Here is a 17,832-nt window from a genome sequence, read left to right as displayed (position 1 = left end):
CTGGGTGTCTGTCTGGGGGACGTTGGTGGATGGAAGTACTGCCAGGTGTGAAAGAGAATCTGGAAGAAGGATTGACAGGCTGGCTTGAACATGATAAAGCGTTCAAGTGGAGATGTCCCAACAGGCAGGTGCTTACAGAGATGCAGTTGAGACTGAAGTTTGGGTTTGAGAGGGACATCTGGCCATCATTGGTATTGTAGGTGGTGAAGGTTACGGGTGGGAATGAGACCTCCTGGGGAGCTTCTGTTGAGAGGGAAAGAAGGCTGAGGAATAACCAGAAGGTGAAGGAAAGACAGGAAAGTTGACAGGGACTCGCCAGGCAGTCGAAGAGAGGAACTCACGGAGGAGTGCCCAGCACGAATGCCTGATCATCGGAGGCAGCAGGTTTAATAGGGACCGGATAGCGCCCACTGGCTGCAGGACAGTCGCACGGTGTCACTGGCAAGCAAAAGCAAGAGCGGGTTTGGAGAGACCGGGGGGCGGGGGGTGGGGGCGAGGGACGGTGGGGGCATCATTTACTGTCCTTCCTCGGGAAGCTGGTCCTAGAAGGACGTGAGCCGAGGCCGGAAGGAGGCCCAGGGAAAGGTTCTGATGGCAGAGACGGGAGACTGGGGAGGCGGGAGACTAGAGGAATCTAGAAATACCCGAGGCCTGTAGGAAGAAAGGATTGAGGGCCGAGTAGCAAAAACTCCGTTTGGCTTGTCGTGACTTGAGGTGACCTTGGAGCCACTCAGATTAGCTTTCTGTTATATTCTTGATCGATGTTTATTTGTTTGTGTTTTTTTTTTTTTTTTTGTCAGACAAAATTAACTGGATCCTGGTTTTCCATTAAATTCATTTCCCGACTGTAGACCCTGACGTGGCTGGCTGTTTCTTTTGTCACCGAGTGTGCTGTGAAGTGCACTCTGGGGAGCACGTGTGAGTCTAGCCTGGCCTCTCACACCCTCACTTCCCCCCAGAATGCATAGACAGGTACAGACAGGTGGAGCACACCTGTTCCACAGCCCCGTCCGTCCCTGCGCTCCCGGGAACACTCTGGTCTTCCGTGGCAGCCTGGGAATGGGCCCCGTCCCGGCCTGGTCACCCTTTGCTCTTAAAATAAAGCCGATAAATTCCTCCATGTGTGAATAACACTCCGTGGACTTCAACAAGTTTGTGTATTTTAAAAGGAGTCAGAGAATGAACCTCTCTGACTGGAATTTCCTATTTCAGAATACCTGCGGAAGAGAGATTTTGAGGGATGGTACTCTCTGTGTGTCTATTTACTTCCTTGCTTCCTTACGTTTTATTTATTTTTAAAAACTGAGGTAGAATTGCTATATAACATCATGTAAGTTTAAGGTATATAAGTGTTGCTGTGTTTGCATGTCACGGTATGACTGTCCCTGTAGCAGCAGCCAGGACATGGGATTATTATTTCTTATTCGTCGTCAGGGCAGTAAGAGATGTACCACGTTCTGCCTAAACCATAAGAAGTTTGGCCGGCCTCGCTTCACATTCCCATCGTCAAAATTAATAAGGAGTCTGCTTCGCAGAATAATTAACCAGTCAGTTTTTGAACCAGTTATGAAAGAGTTCTGTACAGAAGCCTCCTGAAAGTAATACTCGGGGCCAGAGAAAGCCTAGTTTTGAGCTCTGTGGCTGGCTGACGGCTCCCCAGCTGTGCTTCTGGGCAGGATCTCGGAACTGAGAGCCTCTTCTGTGTGAGCGTGCCCGTTGGTGGAGCTGGTCCTCTCCTAGCTGCCCAGTTGTGCTCGCTCCTCGGCGGGAGAGGTGCCCGGTGCCCCGGCTGCACTCACACAGCCACTGCCTGCTGTGAAAGGCTTCTGAGTTTGGTTTTCTTTATGGTGTAATTATTTTTAAAATTTTACTTAAATCCAAGCTAGTTGACATAGTGTAATAATGATTTCAGAAATGTAACTTAGTGATTCATTGCTTACATACAGAACCCAGTGCTCGTCACAAGTGATGCCCATCCCCCCACCCTCCCTCCAGCAACCCTCAGTTTGTTCTCTGTGTTTAAGAGTCTCTTATGGTTTGCCTCCTTCTTTCTTTTTATTTTTCCTCCCCTTCCCTTATGTTCAGCTGTTTAGTTTCTTAAATTCCACACATGAGTGAAATCATATATTTATCTTTCTCTGACTTCCTTCACTTGGCATAATACACTCTAGTTCCATCCACGTTATTGCAGATGGCAAGATTTCATTCTTTTTGATCGCTGAGTAATATTCCGTTGTGTATGTATGTATGTGTGTGTAATATACATTGTGTATGTGTGTGTGTGTATGTATATATACATATACACACCACATCTTATTTAATATCCATTCATCAGTTGATGAACATTTGGGCTCTTTCCATGCTTTGGAAACAGTGCTGCTATAAACATTGGGGTGTATGTGCCCCTTTGAATCAACATTTTTGTATCCTTTGGGTAAATCCCTAGCAGTGCTATTGCTGGGTCATAGGATAGTTCTATTTTTAATTTTTTGAGGAACCTCCACACTGTCTTCCAGAGCGGCTGCACCAGTTTGCATTCACATCAACAGTGCAAGAAGGTTCCTCTTTCTCCACATCCTCGCCAACATCTGTTGTTCCTGAGCTGTTAATTTTAGCCATTCTGACAGGTGTGAGGTGGTATCTGATGGTGGTTTTGATTTGTATTTCCCTGATGATGAGTGAGTTGAGCATCTTTTCATGTGTCTGGATATCATGTGTTAGTCATCTGGATATCTTCTTTTAAAAAGTGTCTATTCATGTCTTTTGTCCAATTCTTCACTGGAATCTTTCCTTTTGGGTGTGGAGTTTGATAAGTTTTTCATAGATTTTGGAAACTAACCCTTTATCTGATAATGTCATTTGCAGGTATCTTTTCCCATTCGTCAGTTGCCTTTTAGTTTTGTTGATTGTTTCCTTCACCATGCAGAAGGTTTGTATCTTGATGAGGGCCCAATGATTCATTTTTGCTTTGGTTTCCCTTACCTCTGGAGACATGTCTAGCAAGAAGTTGCTGCGGCCAAGGGCAAAGAGGTTTTTGCCTGCTTTCTCCTTGAGGATTTTGATGGTTTCCTGTCTTACGTTTAGGTCTTCCATCCACTTTCAGTTTATTTTTGTGTATGGTGTAAGACATTGGTCTAGATTCATTCTTCTGCGTGTTACTGTGCAGTTTCCCAACACCATTTGCTGAAGAGACCATCTTTTTTTCTGTTGGGCATTCTTTCCTGCTTTGACAAAGATTAGTTGGCCATGCATCTGTGGGTCCATTTCTGGGTTCTCTATTTTGTTCCATTGATCTGAGTGTCTGTTTTTGTGCCAGTACCATACTGTCTTGATGATTACGGCTTTGTAATACAGCCGGAAGTCTGGGATTGTGATGCCACTAGCTTTGGTTTTCTGTTTTAACATTACTTTGGCTCTTCATAGTCTTTTCTGGTTCCATACTAGTTTTAGAATTGTTTGTTCTAGCTCTCTGAAGACTGCTGGTGTCGTTTTGATAGGGATTGCATTGAATATGTAGATTGCTTGGGGAAGTATCGACATTTTAACGATATTTGTTCTTCCAGTCTGTGAGCGTGGAATGTTTTTCCATTTCTTTGTGTCTTCTTCAGTTTCTTTCATTAGCTTTCTGTAGTTTTCAGAGTACAGATCTTTTACACCTTTGGTTGGGTTTATTCCTAGGTATTTTATGGTTTTCGGTGCACTTGTAAATGGGATCGATTCCTTGATTTCTCTTTTTTTGCTTCTTCGTTATTGGTGTATAGAAATCCCACAGATTTATGTACTTTTTTGATTTTATATCCTGCGACTTTATTGAATCCGTCTATCAGTTCTGACAGTTTTTTGGTGGAGTCTTTTGGGTTTTCCACGTAGAGTATCATGCTGTCTGCGAAGAGTGAGAGTTTGACTTCCTCCTGGCCGATTTGAATGGAGAGGCATGTTACTGCTGAATGAGACTGTCATTCTGAGTACCGGGGTAGTTCTTGAAGGATTAGAAATTTCGCAGTCACACCTAAGTCATTTCGAATAGGAGTGTGTATGAACCGAGCATCTCATAAAAGACTCCAGGCTCTAAGATTACAGCCAGAACTGTGACTGTGTTAATTCGACAACAAGTATTTAGGAAAGTATTTCTGTAGTATGGGAGGAGTTAAGATATTAGTGCATATCTATATGGTGGAACTCTCTACGTCAGTGCATGGTTTTGAAGAACCATGATGAGGGAAATGACTCTTTTGTTAAAGGCAAAAGGGATGCAAAGTTCTCTGGACAGTATCCCAGTTAAAAACGAGTAACATAGATTGCATTGTAAGGCGACCATCTTCCTGAAGAAACGTAACCTCTTTCCTTCTATTTCAGCTAATCTTCCAGTGCCGACGATTGCAGCCATAGATGGACTTGCTCTGGGGGGGGGCCTTGAGCTGGCCCTAGCATGTGACATACGTGTAGCAGGTGAGAATTAATCCTGGCGGTTGTCTTCAGATAATTCCAAGTGATACGTTCTGTTCTTTTCCTCTCGTTGAGTAGAGCATTTAGAAAAAGTCACCCATTGGGCTGAAGGGAGTGTTGAAGATTCCCAGTTAAGGAAACAGTCTGGTCCAGTCTCTTGTTAGTCTCGGCCGGGGAGGGGAGAGCCGGAATTGGGCAGGCGGACCTGAATTTGAACCGCAGGGCCTGCCTCGCTCAGAGCCGTCGGCTCCTCTACAGTGGGGGACCGGCAGGGGCCGTGGTGGAGATCGGGTGAGCTGACGTGCGGCACGTGCCCGGCCCCAGCACTTACCTCTGGTTCGCTGCGTCATGACAGCTTCACCTCCCTGAGGTCCACTTCTCGCTCGGTCTCCTGAAGGTTGGATGAGGTGATCATGAAAATGACAGGGAAAACAATTAATGCTGACCGAGTGCTGAATGTTGACCCTCATACTAGTCTCCGCACTTGACCTGCATTAAGTCGCTCAATCGGCCAAATGGCACTGTGCAAAGGGTGCTTCGGTCCCTGCGGAGGCTCGGGCCCAGAGAGGAGACGCAGCGCGCCCGGGGTCAGTGACCGAGCTGGGACGCCAACCCAGGCGCTCCCGTGCCGGGGCCGTCATGCCTGGTGTCCTGCCAGAGCCCTGGAGACTGCTGCCGCCAGATGGTCACTTCGGGGTGACAGACAGGGGCCCCAGGCCCAAGGACCGGGCGAAACAGGCAGCAGATATATGTCACCGACCTCTCCTGGCTCCTCCTGTCACTTCTGAAGCAGCTGCCTGTTGAAAGTAGGGTCAATATGATGATGTTTTTAGTAAGTTTTGACTGTTGATTGGAGTTGGTAGCTGCTGGTCCACATGGACTTTCCCCTTCAGATCCCTAATTGTCTCAAATCCTGAGTTTTAAATGGAGAAGCTAAAGTCCGTGAAACCCTTTTCTGAAAGGGTGCAGATTCTTGGAATTAGGATAAGGGAAGTGGTCCAAGTATGTTTGGATATGCAAATAATAAATAACTAAGATGTGTTAAAGTAGTCGTGAAAGCAAAATGCGGAAAGAGGAACCCTGCCCGGCTGTCAGAACAGTAAAACCATTTGTCAGAAGTGACTGGAGATTTGGTCCTGAAAAGGTGCCGTATCTGGTGTGATGTATTAAGCTGTTTGGCTTCCAGGACTCTTCAGGCAGCCGAAGAATGTTCCTGCTTGTCAGAAGCCTCTCTCCTCGTCCTCAATCGTTAGCGGGGTCTAAGCCTTCAAACGTGACTTGGCAGCATCCGGTCAAATTATGTAGTCATAGCCCTGGCCTTTCTCCATCAAAAATTAATTCGCTGCTGAGCAATTTTTAACAGAAAAGGTTATGTGAACCTCTTAATATATTTATCATTTAGAGTGTTTACCTATTTCCGTAACCAAATGCCTTCTGAAGTGACTTTTTAAAAGATTTGTGACACGAGTTTAATTAGTAAACAGAGTATGTGTAGCTTATTTTACTAACTTCTTCAAGTCATAATGTTTGAATATATGATCCGGATGTTACTTAATTTTCTTCCTTCCTTTTCAGCTTCCTCTGCGAAAATGGGCTTGGTTGAAACAAAGTTGGCAATTATTCCCGGTGGAGGTATGAATTGTTCACACCCATCTTGATTTCTTCTCAACAACAGGGCATAAGGCCAAAATACGTTAATTGAAGAGGCAACATTTTGGATAAAGGGACTAACGCTGTACCGTACCGTTTGCTTTTGTAGCGAAGTCCCCGTTCGCCATGTGCTCTTTCAGCTTAGGTAGACGGGAAGATGGTGGGTGTGTTGGCCGTTGCTGTCTGCTTGCGGGGTCTCCCGTGCTTTTCTGTACAGTTTCTTAATTTTTCAATTATTGCATCGGTCACATTAGTCTTGGAGATTGCACTGATAATTTGAAACTTCGTGTGGGTATATGAACGTACGTGCCCTCAGAGAGGTGCCCGCACAGACCCCGTCGGAGGGGCGGCGGGGATACCCAGGCTTCGTGCCAGCTTTTCTGAGTTTCCCTGCAGCAGGGCAAAGGTTGGGGTCAGTGGATGGCCTGAATTTGGAGCTGAGGTGTTTCTTCTTTTTTTGTAAAGTTTATTTATTTTGAGAGGTAGAGAGCGAGAGAGTGGGGGAGAGAGAGGGAGAGAGAATCCCAAGCAGCCTCCGTGCTTAGCACAGAGCCCGACGCGGGGCCGCATCTCACGAACCGTGAGATCACGACCTGAGCCGAACGCTTAAGAGTCGGACGCTTAACTGCCTGAGCCACCCAGGCTCCCCAAGGTGTTTCTCCTGTCACTGCAGAAAAAGATAGGTGAACTGCTTCTTTTGGAAGACTCACTGAAGAAAGTAATTTTTCCGACAATGATAATGAAATCTCGCATCACCCAGTAAATTGGAAATTTTGGTTCTTTTGTCTGATGAGAGAACTTGGAGCTGTTCCTGTCTCGTGAAGTCGCTCTCTGAGAATGTAGACCTCATTTGAGATGTGCGTGTTGGTGATTTAGCAGTATGTGAATGAGATAACAGTAACGGTGTAAAAATTAAAAGCATCGTTTGAGTAGTCATGTTTGTACCTGAATAGATGAAAACTGTGTGTTTAACCTTATGCGTGTAAGAGTATACTGATTAGGTATATAAGTAGGAATTAAAACACAATTCAGTGAAAGTGGTGACCAGTAGGTCAATGTGTCAGACTCACTAGAAGGTTTCCACCTCGGTAACCCATGAAAATGCTATTCTTGTAGCATTTAAATACCTACCTGTTCCACCAGGCCAGTCTTTTCCACAGTGACTAATGAAAACACTCACAAAAGGATTTATATGGAAATGGATCCAATTGAAAAGAATTATCAGATAACTAATACTGGAAATAAAAGATTTAGAGAAAGGATGCTATGATATGTTTCTAAAGTTCTTTTAAGAAGCATGCATTTATTGCTAACTAGGCTCCAACCAGCCCTAGAAAGATAGTAACTATAGGGGAGCGGCGACCCCCCAGAGACAGGTCAGCGTGGGACCTGTGAATGTGACCTTATTTGGAAAAGGGGTCTTTGCAGACAAGGATCTTGAGATGACCTCGGTCTGGATTATCTGAATGAACCTAAAAACCACTAACAAGTGTCCTTACAAGAAGAGAAGAGAGAGGAGAGCGGGAGGGCCGCCTGGAGACAGAGGTGGGAGGGAGGCGCCTGTGAGGGCAGAAAGCCCAGGACCGCTGGCTGCCACGGGACGCCGGGATGTCCTTCCTCCAAGCTGTCCGGAGGAGGCCAGCGCCTGGATGTAGACTCCTGTCCCCTAGAGCTGTGAGGGAAGACCGTTTCTGTGGTTAGAAGCCAGCGAGTTTGTGATCGTTTGTTACAGCAGCACCTATAGACCAACACGGTGGTGTCTGATGTTTTGGTTAGAGGGTGGGAGGAAGGTGAACTCGGTAACGTCCTTTCTATCTGTCGTGTCTTGGAGAGGAAATATTTTGTGTTCAGACCCCAAGAAGGTCGAACGGTTGCACCAGAGCACCCTTGGGATGGGTTAGACCCAGGAAGCCTGATCACCGTGGCATTGGTGCCTTCCGTCGGCACTCACACACATCTGTGTCTTTTGAGGGTCAGAAAGGAGCGTTTTTTTCCCGGCACACCCAAGTTCCTTAGGCTCCTCCTCAGTCGGGGCCCGTGAATTAGGACCCACTTGTTGCTAATTTGATTTGATTTGGACTGTGTATCCTCATGGTTACAAGTATTTCTAAAATTTTTATTAAATGAATTTGTGTGGCATAAAAGTCAGAATGCTTGAAGATTTTCTTGTCTGTTTATAAAGGATAGCTTTCTGTCTCTTTCTTTTCTCCTGAGTCTGAGGGAATGTATTTCAGTTGCTTAATATAATGAAGCTTTCAGGTTGGTAGCTCGGCTTGTAAGGCTGTGCAGCATCGCATGGCCCGTGTAGCATAGAACTCCACGGCGGCCACGTTCACGTTCACGTGAAACAGATGCAGGCACTGGTTCACTTGTGCGTTCGCGTTACGGTCACTAAAGCTCCCTACATCATGCCTATTTTTGATTCGTGTTTTATTTTGTTTTATTTTTTAACATTTTATTTATTTTTTGAGAGAGAGAGACAGAGAGACAGAGCATGAGGGGGGAAGAGCAGAGAGAGAGGGAGACACAGAATCGGAAGCAGGCTCCAGGCTCCGAGCTGTCAGCACAGAGCCCGACGCGGCGCTCAAACTCACAAACCGTGAGATCATGACCTGAGCCAAAGTCGGATGCTTAACTGACTGAGCCACCCAGGGGCCCCTGGCTTTGCTTTTTCAATTCAGGATCCAGTTAAATGTCAAACCTGTTGCATTTGGTTGGATATATTGGCGGGGGTGGGGGGGGGCGGGGGTGGTTTTGTTTTTTAAATCTAGACAAGTCTTCCATTTCTTTGTTTTTTATAACGATTTTTTTTTTTTTTTTTTTTTTTTTTTAAGAATTTAGGCAGATTATGTTACTGACATTTGCACATTCTGGATTTGACTGAGTCATTTCCTCAACTTTAGATCTAGGTTAAAATATTTTGCCAAGAATACTCAACGGGCCATGCTCTGCTTTTCATTTTCATTTTATTTGATGGCACTTGATACTGGGTTATCCCACTTTGGGTGACAGTAATTTTGATCGTTTGGTTCACATGGTGACTAACGTTCTTTTCTTAGAAACTTTTCAGGAAAAGAATGCTTAATAATTCCTACTGGCATTGACCATTCCCTACATTAAAAAAGAGAGAAGGAAATTAGAGCACTCAGTAGTCCTGGGAACAGGCGAGGGGTAGAGGACATCACTGGTCGCCTGGCCGCAAGCTGTGTTTCCCAGTAAGGCAGTCTCTTGGCATGGTTACCAGGAACCGTATTTAAGGTGTGTCTGTGAAGTAATGCGGATTTTTAGATCCTGCGTGCGTGTTGTCCTGAGCACCGTAGTCATTTTGGAAAGTTTTGTTTGTAACCTTTGTTGAAATCCTCTCGGAGTTTACATCAGAATGTGAGCTTATTCTTCCGAATATCCTCCGTGGTGAGTCATCTTTATCCTATGAGGGTGAATTTGATTTTCATAAATAGCAAAAGACCTTTCTGGGCCAAATCTGATTAAGAAGGTCATACTATTTCAGGAGGGAGAAAAGCGTAACAACAAAAATAAGACTGTTTTTCTTAAGAGGCTCATGTAATGACACACATAAATGACACATTCACCCGTGTCGTGAAGTGGACCGCTTCCCAGCTGACCTCTGCACAGGCCGGCACTCCCTTCTGCTCTCCGAAGTCAAGTACGTTTATTAACACGCTTCTTAGGCCGCAGAGGCTCATTTCTTTTTACTTTAAAATGTAATTCAGTGACCACTTCTAATTACAGTGTTTTGGAAGTTGACTTTACGCTGTTGACAGACCATTTTGGGTCGCCGTGGAAGAAGCATACGTGTGTCTGTGACTCAGCAGCGCTCCCTTCGAGTTCTCCGTCTGAAATCTGGCAGGGAAGCCAAGATGTGCAAGTGTCCTAGCTGCCCTGTTAGAAGATTGTTGGAGTCGAGCAGGAATAAGGCAGTTCACGGCCGGGAGCTGTGAGTTGGAGAAGCGGGCGTGGATTCTGTCAGCTGTGATCGTCAGTGTAGAGGCCTGCGAGGGGGTCCTCAGCCCTTCCCTAGCCCTCTGCCCTCCCGCTGTGTGCTTCGCTCACAGGCTTGTGCTCGGGGCTGTTCTTCCACTCACCACAGCACATACTTGTTGGGCTGCGCGCTGGTCAGGCACTGAGCGCACAAGGAGAGATCGCCGTGCCGGGTGGGTGCTACTCCAGCAGAGGGGCGGCGGGCGGGCAGTCGGTCGTGAACTAGGCGGGAGCGCAGGTGCTGTAGAGGAAGAAACAGGGGTGGGGGCTTGCACTTTGAAATAGGGGGTCAGGAGAGGCCTGACCGAGAAGGTAACGTTGGAGATCAGACTGCCAGGAATTGGGGCAGTCAGTCGTACAGAGAGGAGGAAGAGCGTTTCAGACAAAGACACACGGGGTACAGGGCAGGGACGGGAGCGCCCACAACCTTCCCCCGTCACTGCAGCCAGCAGACGGGAGGAGAGTGACAGGGGATCGTGTCATTGCAGCCAGCAGATGGGGGAGAGTGACGGGACCGCGACAGAGACGCAGCGCGGGGCCCACACGGAGCCGTCCCCGCTTTCACCCTGAGTGAGAAGGGCCCGCAGCAGCTGATCAGCAGAGAGGCACGCGCTTAGGCGTTTAGAGATTTGTCTGGGCACTATGTTGGGAGTCCACATCGCTGGGGCCAGGTGTGAGGCCGGAGCTGTGGTTTGGGTACAGGCTATGGGGCCGGGACTAGGATACTGCGGTGGTCTGCATGCTCCGATTTGGAGAATCTCCCGGCCGATCGGATGAGGAGTATGAAGAAGGAACCGTAAGGATTCTGGCTAGAGTGACTGTGAAGGAGTCCCCTTCAGCTGAGATGTGGAAAGCTGTAGAAAGAGAAGGTTCAGAAGAGACAGTGAGGAATATTGTTTGGTTAAAAATAATCATTAAACGTCCAAGTGCGGTATTAATGAAGCAGTTGGTTGTGCAAATGGGGAGTTTAGGAGAGTGGTCTGGGCTGAAAATAAAAGTGTGAATTGAGTTTTTTCCTGGCATCCACTGCCCCGGTCTAAAAAAAAAACCCAGAAATGGACGTTGGCACAGCCAGAGAGAACTCCAGGAGAATCCCTCTAGTTCAGGCTTGGGAAACGGGAGACCAGTGTCCTGGTAGTGAGCATGGTGGCCTCCAGGACCCCAAATACCGGGAATTGTGAGGGAAGAGAACCTTCCTCAGTCACAAGAGCTGTTGTCTCAAGGGGGTGGGGCAAGTTCCCGCTGCCTGTCTTTTGTCTGCCTGTCTGTGTTTGGCCTTGGACGTACGTGTAGTTGTTGGAAGTGAAAGGTAAATACAACCCCAGTGTTCTGGACGGCGGTCCCAAAGAGGGGGGTGCAGGGTACCAGAAAGCACCAGGAGATGGTTGAGAGAGAGGACCTCAGGAGGGGATCCCGTGAAGTCGTTTGTCAAGTCCCGACTTACCCCTGGACTGTGCCTGTGTGTCTCTGATGCTAAACAGCAGACCAGATACTGAGAATTTGAACCAGGAGTTGGGCCACTGCCCAGATCTGAAACTGGCCAAAGTCCTCGCAAACACGGCAACACCGAAATCACAGTCCACAGGAGTTTGGAATGTGCAGTCTGGAAACATTTAGCGTTGACTCAGTGCTGAAACAAAAACGTCCAGGCCAGAATTACTCAGCATGTGAAGAACCCGAAGTCTCAACTTGCATGGGAGAAGACATTCAACAGGTGGCCATCTAAGATGACGGGAGCTAGAATTTTCGGAGAAGGATGTAAAAGCAGTTACTGCAGAAATGCTCCGGGAAGTAAGGGTGAACTGTCTCAGTCTCCTGCTGTTCACCTGGTTGATGCAGGAGGGATTCCTGTTCTAGGTTTCTGGGGATGACGGACGCCTGACACCTGGCCCCAGACAGATGTGATCGACAGCAGTTCCTCAGTCACATCTGCTCCCCGTGCCAGGGTAGGGGGACACTGCACGCACCCCGCAGGGCCACGAAGAGGGTGTGATCTGGAGCAGAGTGATCCAGCATGTCTGGGAGAGGCAGGCTGTGTAGGGACAGGAGGGTGGGCTGTCCCCTGGGTCCCATGGGAGGATGTGATGGGCTTGGTTTTTTAATTTTTTATATATATGCGTGTGTGTGTGTGTGTGTGTGTGTGTATGTATATATGTATATATAAAATATACGTGTATACATATATACACATACGTATAGGTATATACACGTATATATACGTATATATGTATATGTGTGTGTATATATGTGTATATATATGTGTATGTGTGTGTATATATATATATATATATATATATATATATACACATACATATATATGTATAAATTTTCCTTTTTTTAAAAGTAGGCTCCATGCCCAACGTGGGGCTTAAACTCATGACCCTGAGCTTAAGTATCACATGCTGTACTGACTGAGCCACCCAGGCTCCCTGATGTTTGAATGATTCCATGGTCTGGCAGGGAACTGGAACCCACCCCCCCAGGGATAAGTAGGAATCATGCCTGGTCTGTTTGATGGGGAGAGTTGTTTGTCTAGGGGATTAACCCATGGGAACAGAGTGGGGAGGGGAGCCTGTGGTCAGGCCGTTGTGGTTCACCTGGTTTCCCTAGATATTAGGAAGCACACGCTACTGGGCCTTTATTGTAGGCCTTGCACCGCATGAGCAAATGGAAATATGGCAAGTTTCAGAAAAGAAAGAAAAGGGCCGAAAAGTACATTAGCCAAAATAGGAAGCACCCTGGATGGACTGAATACAAGGTAGAGATGACAGAAGAAGGAGAGATGAACTTGAAGATGGCTCAGTAGGAAGTATTTCGTCTGAGTATCAGAAACGAAAAAGCCTTGTCTGTACGACCTGAACCTCAGGAACCTCAGGAACCTATAGGATAGTACTGAAGGGTTTAACACTTGTGTCACAAGGAGTCTGAAAGGAAAGGAGAAACTGTGGTTCAGAAGAAAAATGTTTAAAGAAATAATGGCTGAAGACTTCGTAAATTTGCTGAGACATAAACAAGGATTTAAGAAGTGCCCGAACCCACTCAAGATAAGCCGCAAGAGATCCCTGACCAGACACATTGATAAGCCACTTAAAACCACCGACCAAAAACCAACCGACCCACAAAAAATACCCTGGAAAGTCAGAGGAAAATGGCACATTATTTATAGGGAACCAGTGATTTGAATGAACTAGATTTCTCATCAGAACAATGCAGTCCAGAAGTCAGTGGAACAGCATCACTGAAGTGCTGAAAGGAAGGAATTGTCAACCCAGAATTCTGTATTTGGAGAAAATGCCCTTTAAGAATGAAGGTGAGGGTGCCTGGGTGGCTCAGTCAGTTAAGCATCTGACTCTTGATTTCGGCTCAGGTCATGATCCCACAGATTGGTGAGTTTGAGGCCCACATCGGGCTCTGTGCTGGCAACGCGGAGCCTGCCTGTGGTTCTCTTTCCCTCTCTCTCTGCCCCTCCCCCACACTGTCTGTCTCTCTTTCTCTCTCTCTCTCTCTCTCTCTCTCTCTTTCTCTCAATACATAAATAAACAGTAGAAAAAAAACAACTGGGGTGCCTAAGTGGCTCAGTCAGTTGAGCGTCAGACTTCGGCTCAGGTCATGATCTCACACTTCGTGGGTTCGAGCCCGGTGTCGGGCTCTGTGCTGACAGCTCGGAGCCTGGAGCCTGCTTCAGATTCCGTGTCTCCCTCTCTCTCTGCCCCTCCCCCACTTGTGTTCTGTCTCTCTCTCTCTCTTTCAAGAATAAATAAACATTAAAAAAAATTTTTTTTTAAATACAAAAAAAGCCTGAATTTGCTTTTCACCAAACACTCATTCTGGTGACTAGTTTTTAAAGCTGTAATGCCCATAAAGTGGAATAGAAGGTGTGGAGCATTCAGGCACCCTCCGTGCATGTCCCTGAGCAGGCGGTAGAGTCCGATTATATTCTTTTCACTTACACCCACTTTTATCCACTCAGCGGCGGTGCTCATGGTTGAATGGCTGATGAGCAGCTGTCCCTGCCTGTAGGCAGAGTCGTAGTTCAAGGGAGAAGCCCTGGGCTGAGCGTCTTTGGGCTCGAACCCCACCTCCCTCACTGCATTGTGTTTCATTAGGCACGTTTCTTTTTGAACGTTGCTTCTCAGTTTCTTCTGTTGTGGAATGAAGGTGATGACGTCTGTACCGCGTGGCCGCGGAGAGAACAGGTGAGGAGATTCTGTGTGCGTCAGACGCTGGCTGGCACGTTGGCTGGACCCACACTCACTTTATTATGGTCTGTGTTGTTCTCGGTGCTGATTTGCTGTAATTTTTCTTCTTTCTAAGATACCTTCAGCAGCTCTACGTTATAATCGGTGTACAATATACTGCATGTGTTTCTAGCAAGAAAACTTGGTAAGCTTTGACGTGTGGACACCCGTGGAACCATAAACAGCCAGGATGATGAATACATCTATAGCTCTATCACCCCCTAAAGTTTCTTCGCGCAGCCACCGAACCACACTGTCTGTCACTACAGGTCAATTTTCATTTTCTGGAATCCTGCAGAAATGTTATATGCTATGTAATCTTTGCTCGCTTTTTACATTCAGCGTAATTATTTTGCTATCGTTTTGTAGTGAGTTCTAATACTTAATTCCTTCTTCTTGCTGAATGATACTGCAGTGGCTGGGTGTACCACAGTTTGCTAAGCTGTTCACGTGGGTAGACACTTGGAGTATTTCCAGCTCGGGGGTCTTATCAGTACAGCCACTGTGCGTGTTTGCGTCGCAGCTTGTGCGGGCATATGCTTCCAGCTACCTTGGGTAAGTGCTTACGAGCGGAATGGCTCTATATGATAAGTGCCTGTTTCTGTTGTTACTGCGTGACCAGCACCTCTGAGAATTCCCACCAGCGGTAACGAGAGTTCTCTTTTCTTCTGCGTCCGCACCGAGGCTTGGCGTGGGCTTGTTGTGGATGTCGTTTCCCTGGTGTCTCACGATGTTGAGCATCTTTTCATGTGCTTACTTGCCATCTAGCTCTGTCTCTTTTTGGGGGATGTATTTGTACAAATCCTTTACCCATTTTTTAAAAAGTTTGAGACAGAGAGAGAGAGAGAGAGATAGCGAGCGGGCGAGTGGGGGAGGGGCAGAGAGAGAGGGGGGAGAGAGAGAATCTCAAGCAAGCAGGCTCCGCACTGTCAGCGAACCATGAGATCATGACCTGAGCTGAAACCAAGAGTCAGACGCTAAACTGACTGAGCCACCCAGGCGTCCCTGGATCTTCTACCTGTTTTTAATTGGGTCATTTTTTACTGGGGTTTAAATTATTACTGTGTTTTCTTCGTAGTATTACAGATACGAGTCCTTTATCCAGTCGATGCTTTGCAAATATTTTTTTCCATCTGTGAGTTGACTTTTTAGTCTCTTAGCAGGTCTTTCGAAGAACAGATTTTAATTTTGATAAGTTCAGTTTATCGACTTTTCCTTTCATGGTTTGTGATTTTGGTGGTGTGTCAATGAAATCTCTCCCTAAACCAAAGTCACAGATGGTTTTCTTCTGTTTCGTTCTAGAACTTCTATAGTTTTGGTTTACAGTTAGACATATGATCCATTTTCAGTCAGTTTTTGTGGATGGTGTGAAGTATGGACTGATAGACGTCCGGTTACTCCAGCAGGATTTGTTGAAAAGAACGTCCTTTTCCTCTGATTTGCCTTTGCACCTTTGTCAAAGGTGAGAAGTCCGCTCTGTGTATGTTTCTTTCTGGGCTCTTTTCAGTTCTCTTACTCTGTTTGTCTATCTTGGTACCGATTCCGTACTATCTTGATTACTGTAGCATTAAAATAAATCTTAAAAATAGGTATTTTTAGTCCCCTTCTTTGTTTGTCAAAGTTGTTTTGCCCATTCTAGATCCTTTGCATTTCCATATGAATCAGCAGGCCAATTTCTAGAAAAAGATCCTGCTGGGACTTTTGGGTTAACATTGTATTCGATTTATAGGTTAATTTGTAGAGATTTGACCTTGGCTTTATTGTCTCCTCAGACCCATGAATACCATCTAACTATTTCCTTAGGTGGTTAATTTTTCTTACCAGACTTTATGTTCTGTTGTTTGGCAGAACATTCTGTAAATGTGAATGAACTATAATTGTGAATTTTTCTGTTTCTCTTTTCAGTTCCATTAGTATTTGCTTCAAGTATTTTGAGACTCTGTTACTAAGTTTGGAAATATTTAGTTTTGTCATGTCTTATGATGGATTGCTCTCTATATTATCTTAAAATAATCCTTTTTATCCCTGGCGATACGTTTTGTTGTGAATTGGACTATGCCTGGTGTTTATGTAACTACTCCAGTTTACTTTGGTTTGGTGTCGGCCTAATCTGTCCTTTCCTGTCTTTTTATTCATAAGCATTTATGTCTTTTTACTTAAAATGCATTCCTGGTAGGCAGCATATTGTGGGGTCCTGCTTTTCCATCCATCACAATGACTGCCTTCAGTTGGAATATTCAGACTGTTTACTTTTAATATGATTATTGATACTGTTCTACACAAATCTCTCATATTCTGGGCACCTGAGCGGCTCAGTCGGTTGAGTATCTGACTCCGGCTCCAGTCATATCTCATGGTTCTTGAGTTCAAGCCCCATATCGGGCTGTCTGCGGTCAGCACAGAGCCTGCTTCGAATTCTGCCTCCCTCTCTCTCTCTCTCTCTCTCTGCCCCTCCCCCGCTCGTTCTCTCTCTCTCTCTCTCTCTCTCTCTCTCTCTCTCTCTCTCTCTCTCTCTCAAATAAACATTAAAAAAAATCTTTCTCATTTTCTTACTTGTTTTCTGTTTCTTGTTTTTGTTCCCCTCTGTTTCTTTTTCTTGGCCATTGTTTGGAATTGAGTGGGTTTTTTTTATTCTATTTCATGTCCTTTATTGACTTATTCACTATTATTCTTTATTTTTTTTCATCGACTGCTTTAGGACAGGTACTGTATATCTTCCATTAGGACAGTCTACCATCCCATGAATAAAACATCTCATACACAAGAATGCAGTAGTAAGTACTTTTATTGTTTTCCTCTGCTCTTTGTGCCTTTGTTGTTATGCACTTAAACTTTTACGTGTGCTTTCGCCCCACGCTTCATGATTAATTTTGTTAAAAAAAATCAATTACTCTTAAAAGAGATTTAAGTCATCAGGAAAATGTCACGTATTTACTCCTGTGGTGGTTTCCTCTCCCGATTCTTCCTTTGTGTAGACACGTACTTGAACTTATTACCAATATCCACGTTCCCGTAACAGTTCTGTGTGCATGGCAGCAGCTGCTGCTGGGCTCCTTCGGCTTTGGGAGATCTAGAAAAGTCTTGCGCTCTGTATTTGGAAGTGTTTTTGCTGGGTGCAGAGTTCCAGGTTGGTATTATTTTTATCTCTCCGTATGTGAGCGATGTCGCAACACCACCGTCTTAGCTGAAGTTGTTTTCTTGACGGGCATCTGCCGTCATCCTTTTCTTTGTTCTTTTGAAACAGTGTGTTTCTTTGCTAGACCTGCCTTATGATTTTTCTCCTTATCCCTGGTTGTGGGCAACTTGAATTATGGCGTGCCTTCGAATAGAATAGTTTTCGTCGTGGTCCTTTTGCTCGGCCTCAAACTCCTCGGCCCTCTCCCCCTTTTAGGTGGGTCTTTCCCGAGTTTCTTCACACGTGTAGTGCTCAGTACTCCGGTGAACACTCAGGAGGGACCCCCTCCAGATTTCTGGAGTCTGCGCCCCGTCCTGCACACTA

General features: G+C 45.9%; 1 protein-coding gene and 1 long non-coding RNA gene across 16 annotated transcripts in view; one reads left to right on the top strand and one right to left on the bottom strand.

The window, feature by feature from the left end:
- Window positions 1–17,832, top strand: part of AUH (AU RNA binding methylglutaconyl-CoA hydratase) — a 362,269-nt gene that overhangs the window by 62,458 nt on the left and 281,979 nt on the right. For 11 of the 12 annotated variants that reach the window (XM_045043299.1, XM_045043297.1, XM_045043296.1 and 8 more), the window contains 2 exons: window positions 4,357–4,449; window positions 6,022–6,078. The exons of the other annotated variant lie outside the window; for it this stretch is intronic. In XM_045043299.1, coding sequence (XP_044899234.1) covers window positions 4,357–4,449; window positions 6,022–6,078 — 150 coding nt within the window. The remainder of the gene's footprint in view (window positions 1–4,356; window positions 4,450–6,021; window positions 6,079–17,832) is intronic. 12 annotated transcript variants of the gene reach the window in all.
- Window positions 9,061–17,832, bottom strand: part of LOC123381670 — a 71,033-nt gene continuing 62,261 nt past the window's right edge. For 2 of the 4 annotated variants that reach the window (XR_006588961.1, XR_006588962.1), the window contains exon 4: window positions 9,061–11,725. This is a non-coding gene — a long non-coding RNA (uncharacterized LOC123381670). The remainder of the gene's footprint in view (window positions 11,726–17,832) is intronic. The other 2 variants (XR_006588963.1, XR_006588960.1) reach the window with 2 other exon arrangements.

The sequence above is a fragment of the Felis catus genome, chromosome D4, assembly GCF_018350175.1.
Source record: "Felis catus isolate Fca126 chromosome D4, F.catus_Fca126_mat1.0, whole genome shotgun sequence".
In the NCBI taxonomy this organism is placed as follows: domain Eukaryota; kingdom Metazoa; phylum Chordata; class Mammalia; order Carnivora; family Felidae; genus Felis; species Felis catus.
Note: the sequence above shows the minus strand (reverse complement) of the source record. Positions and strands in the feature narration are given on the sequence as shown.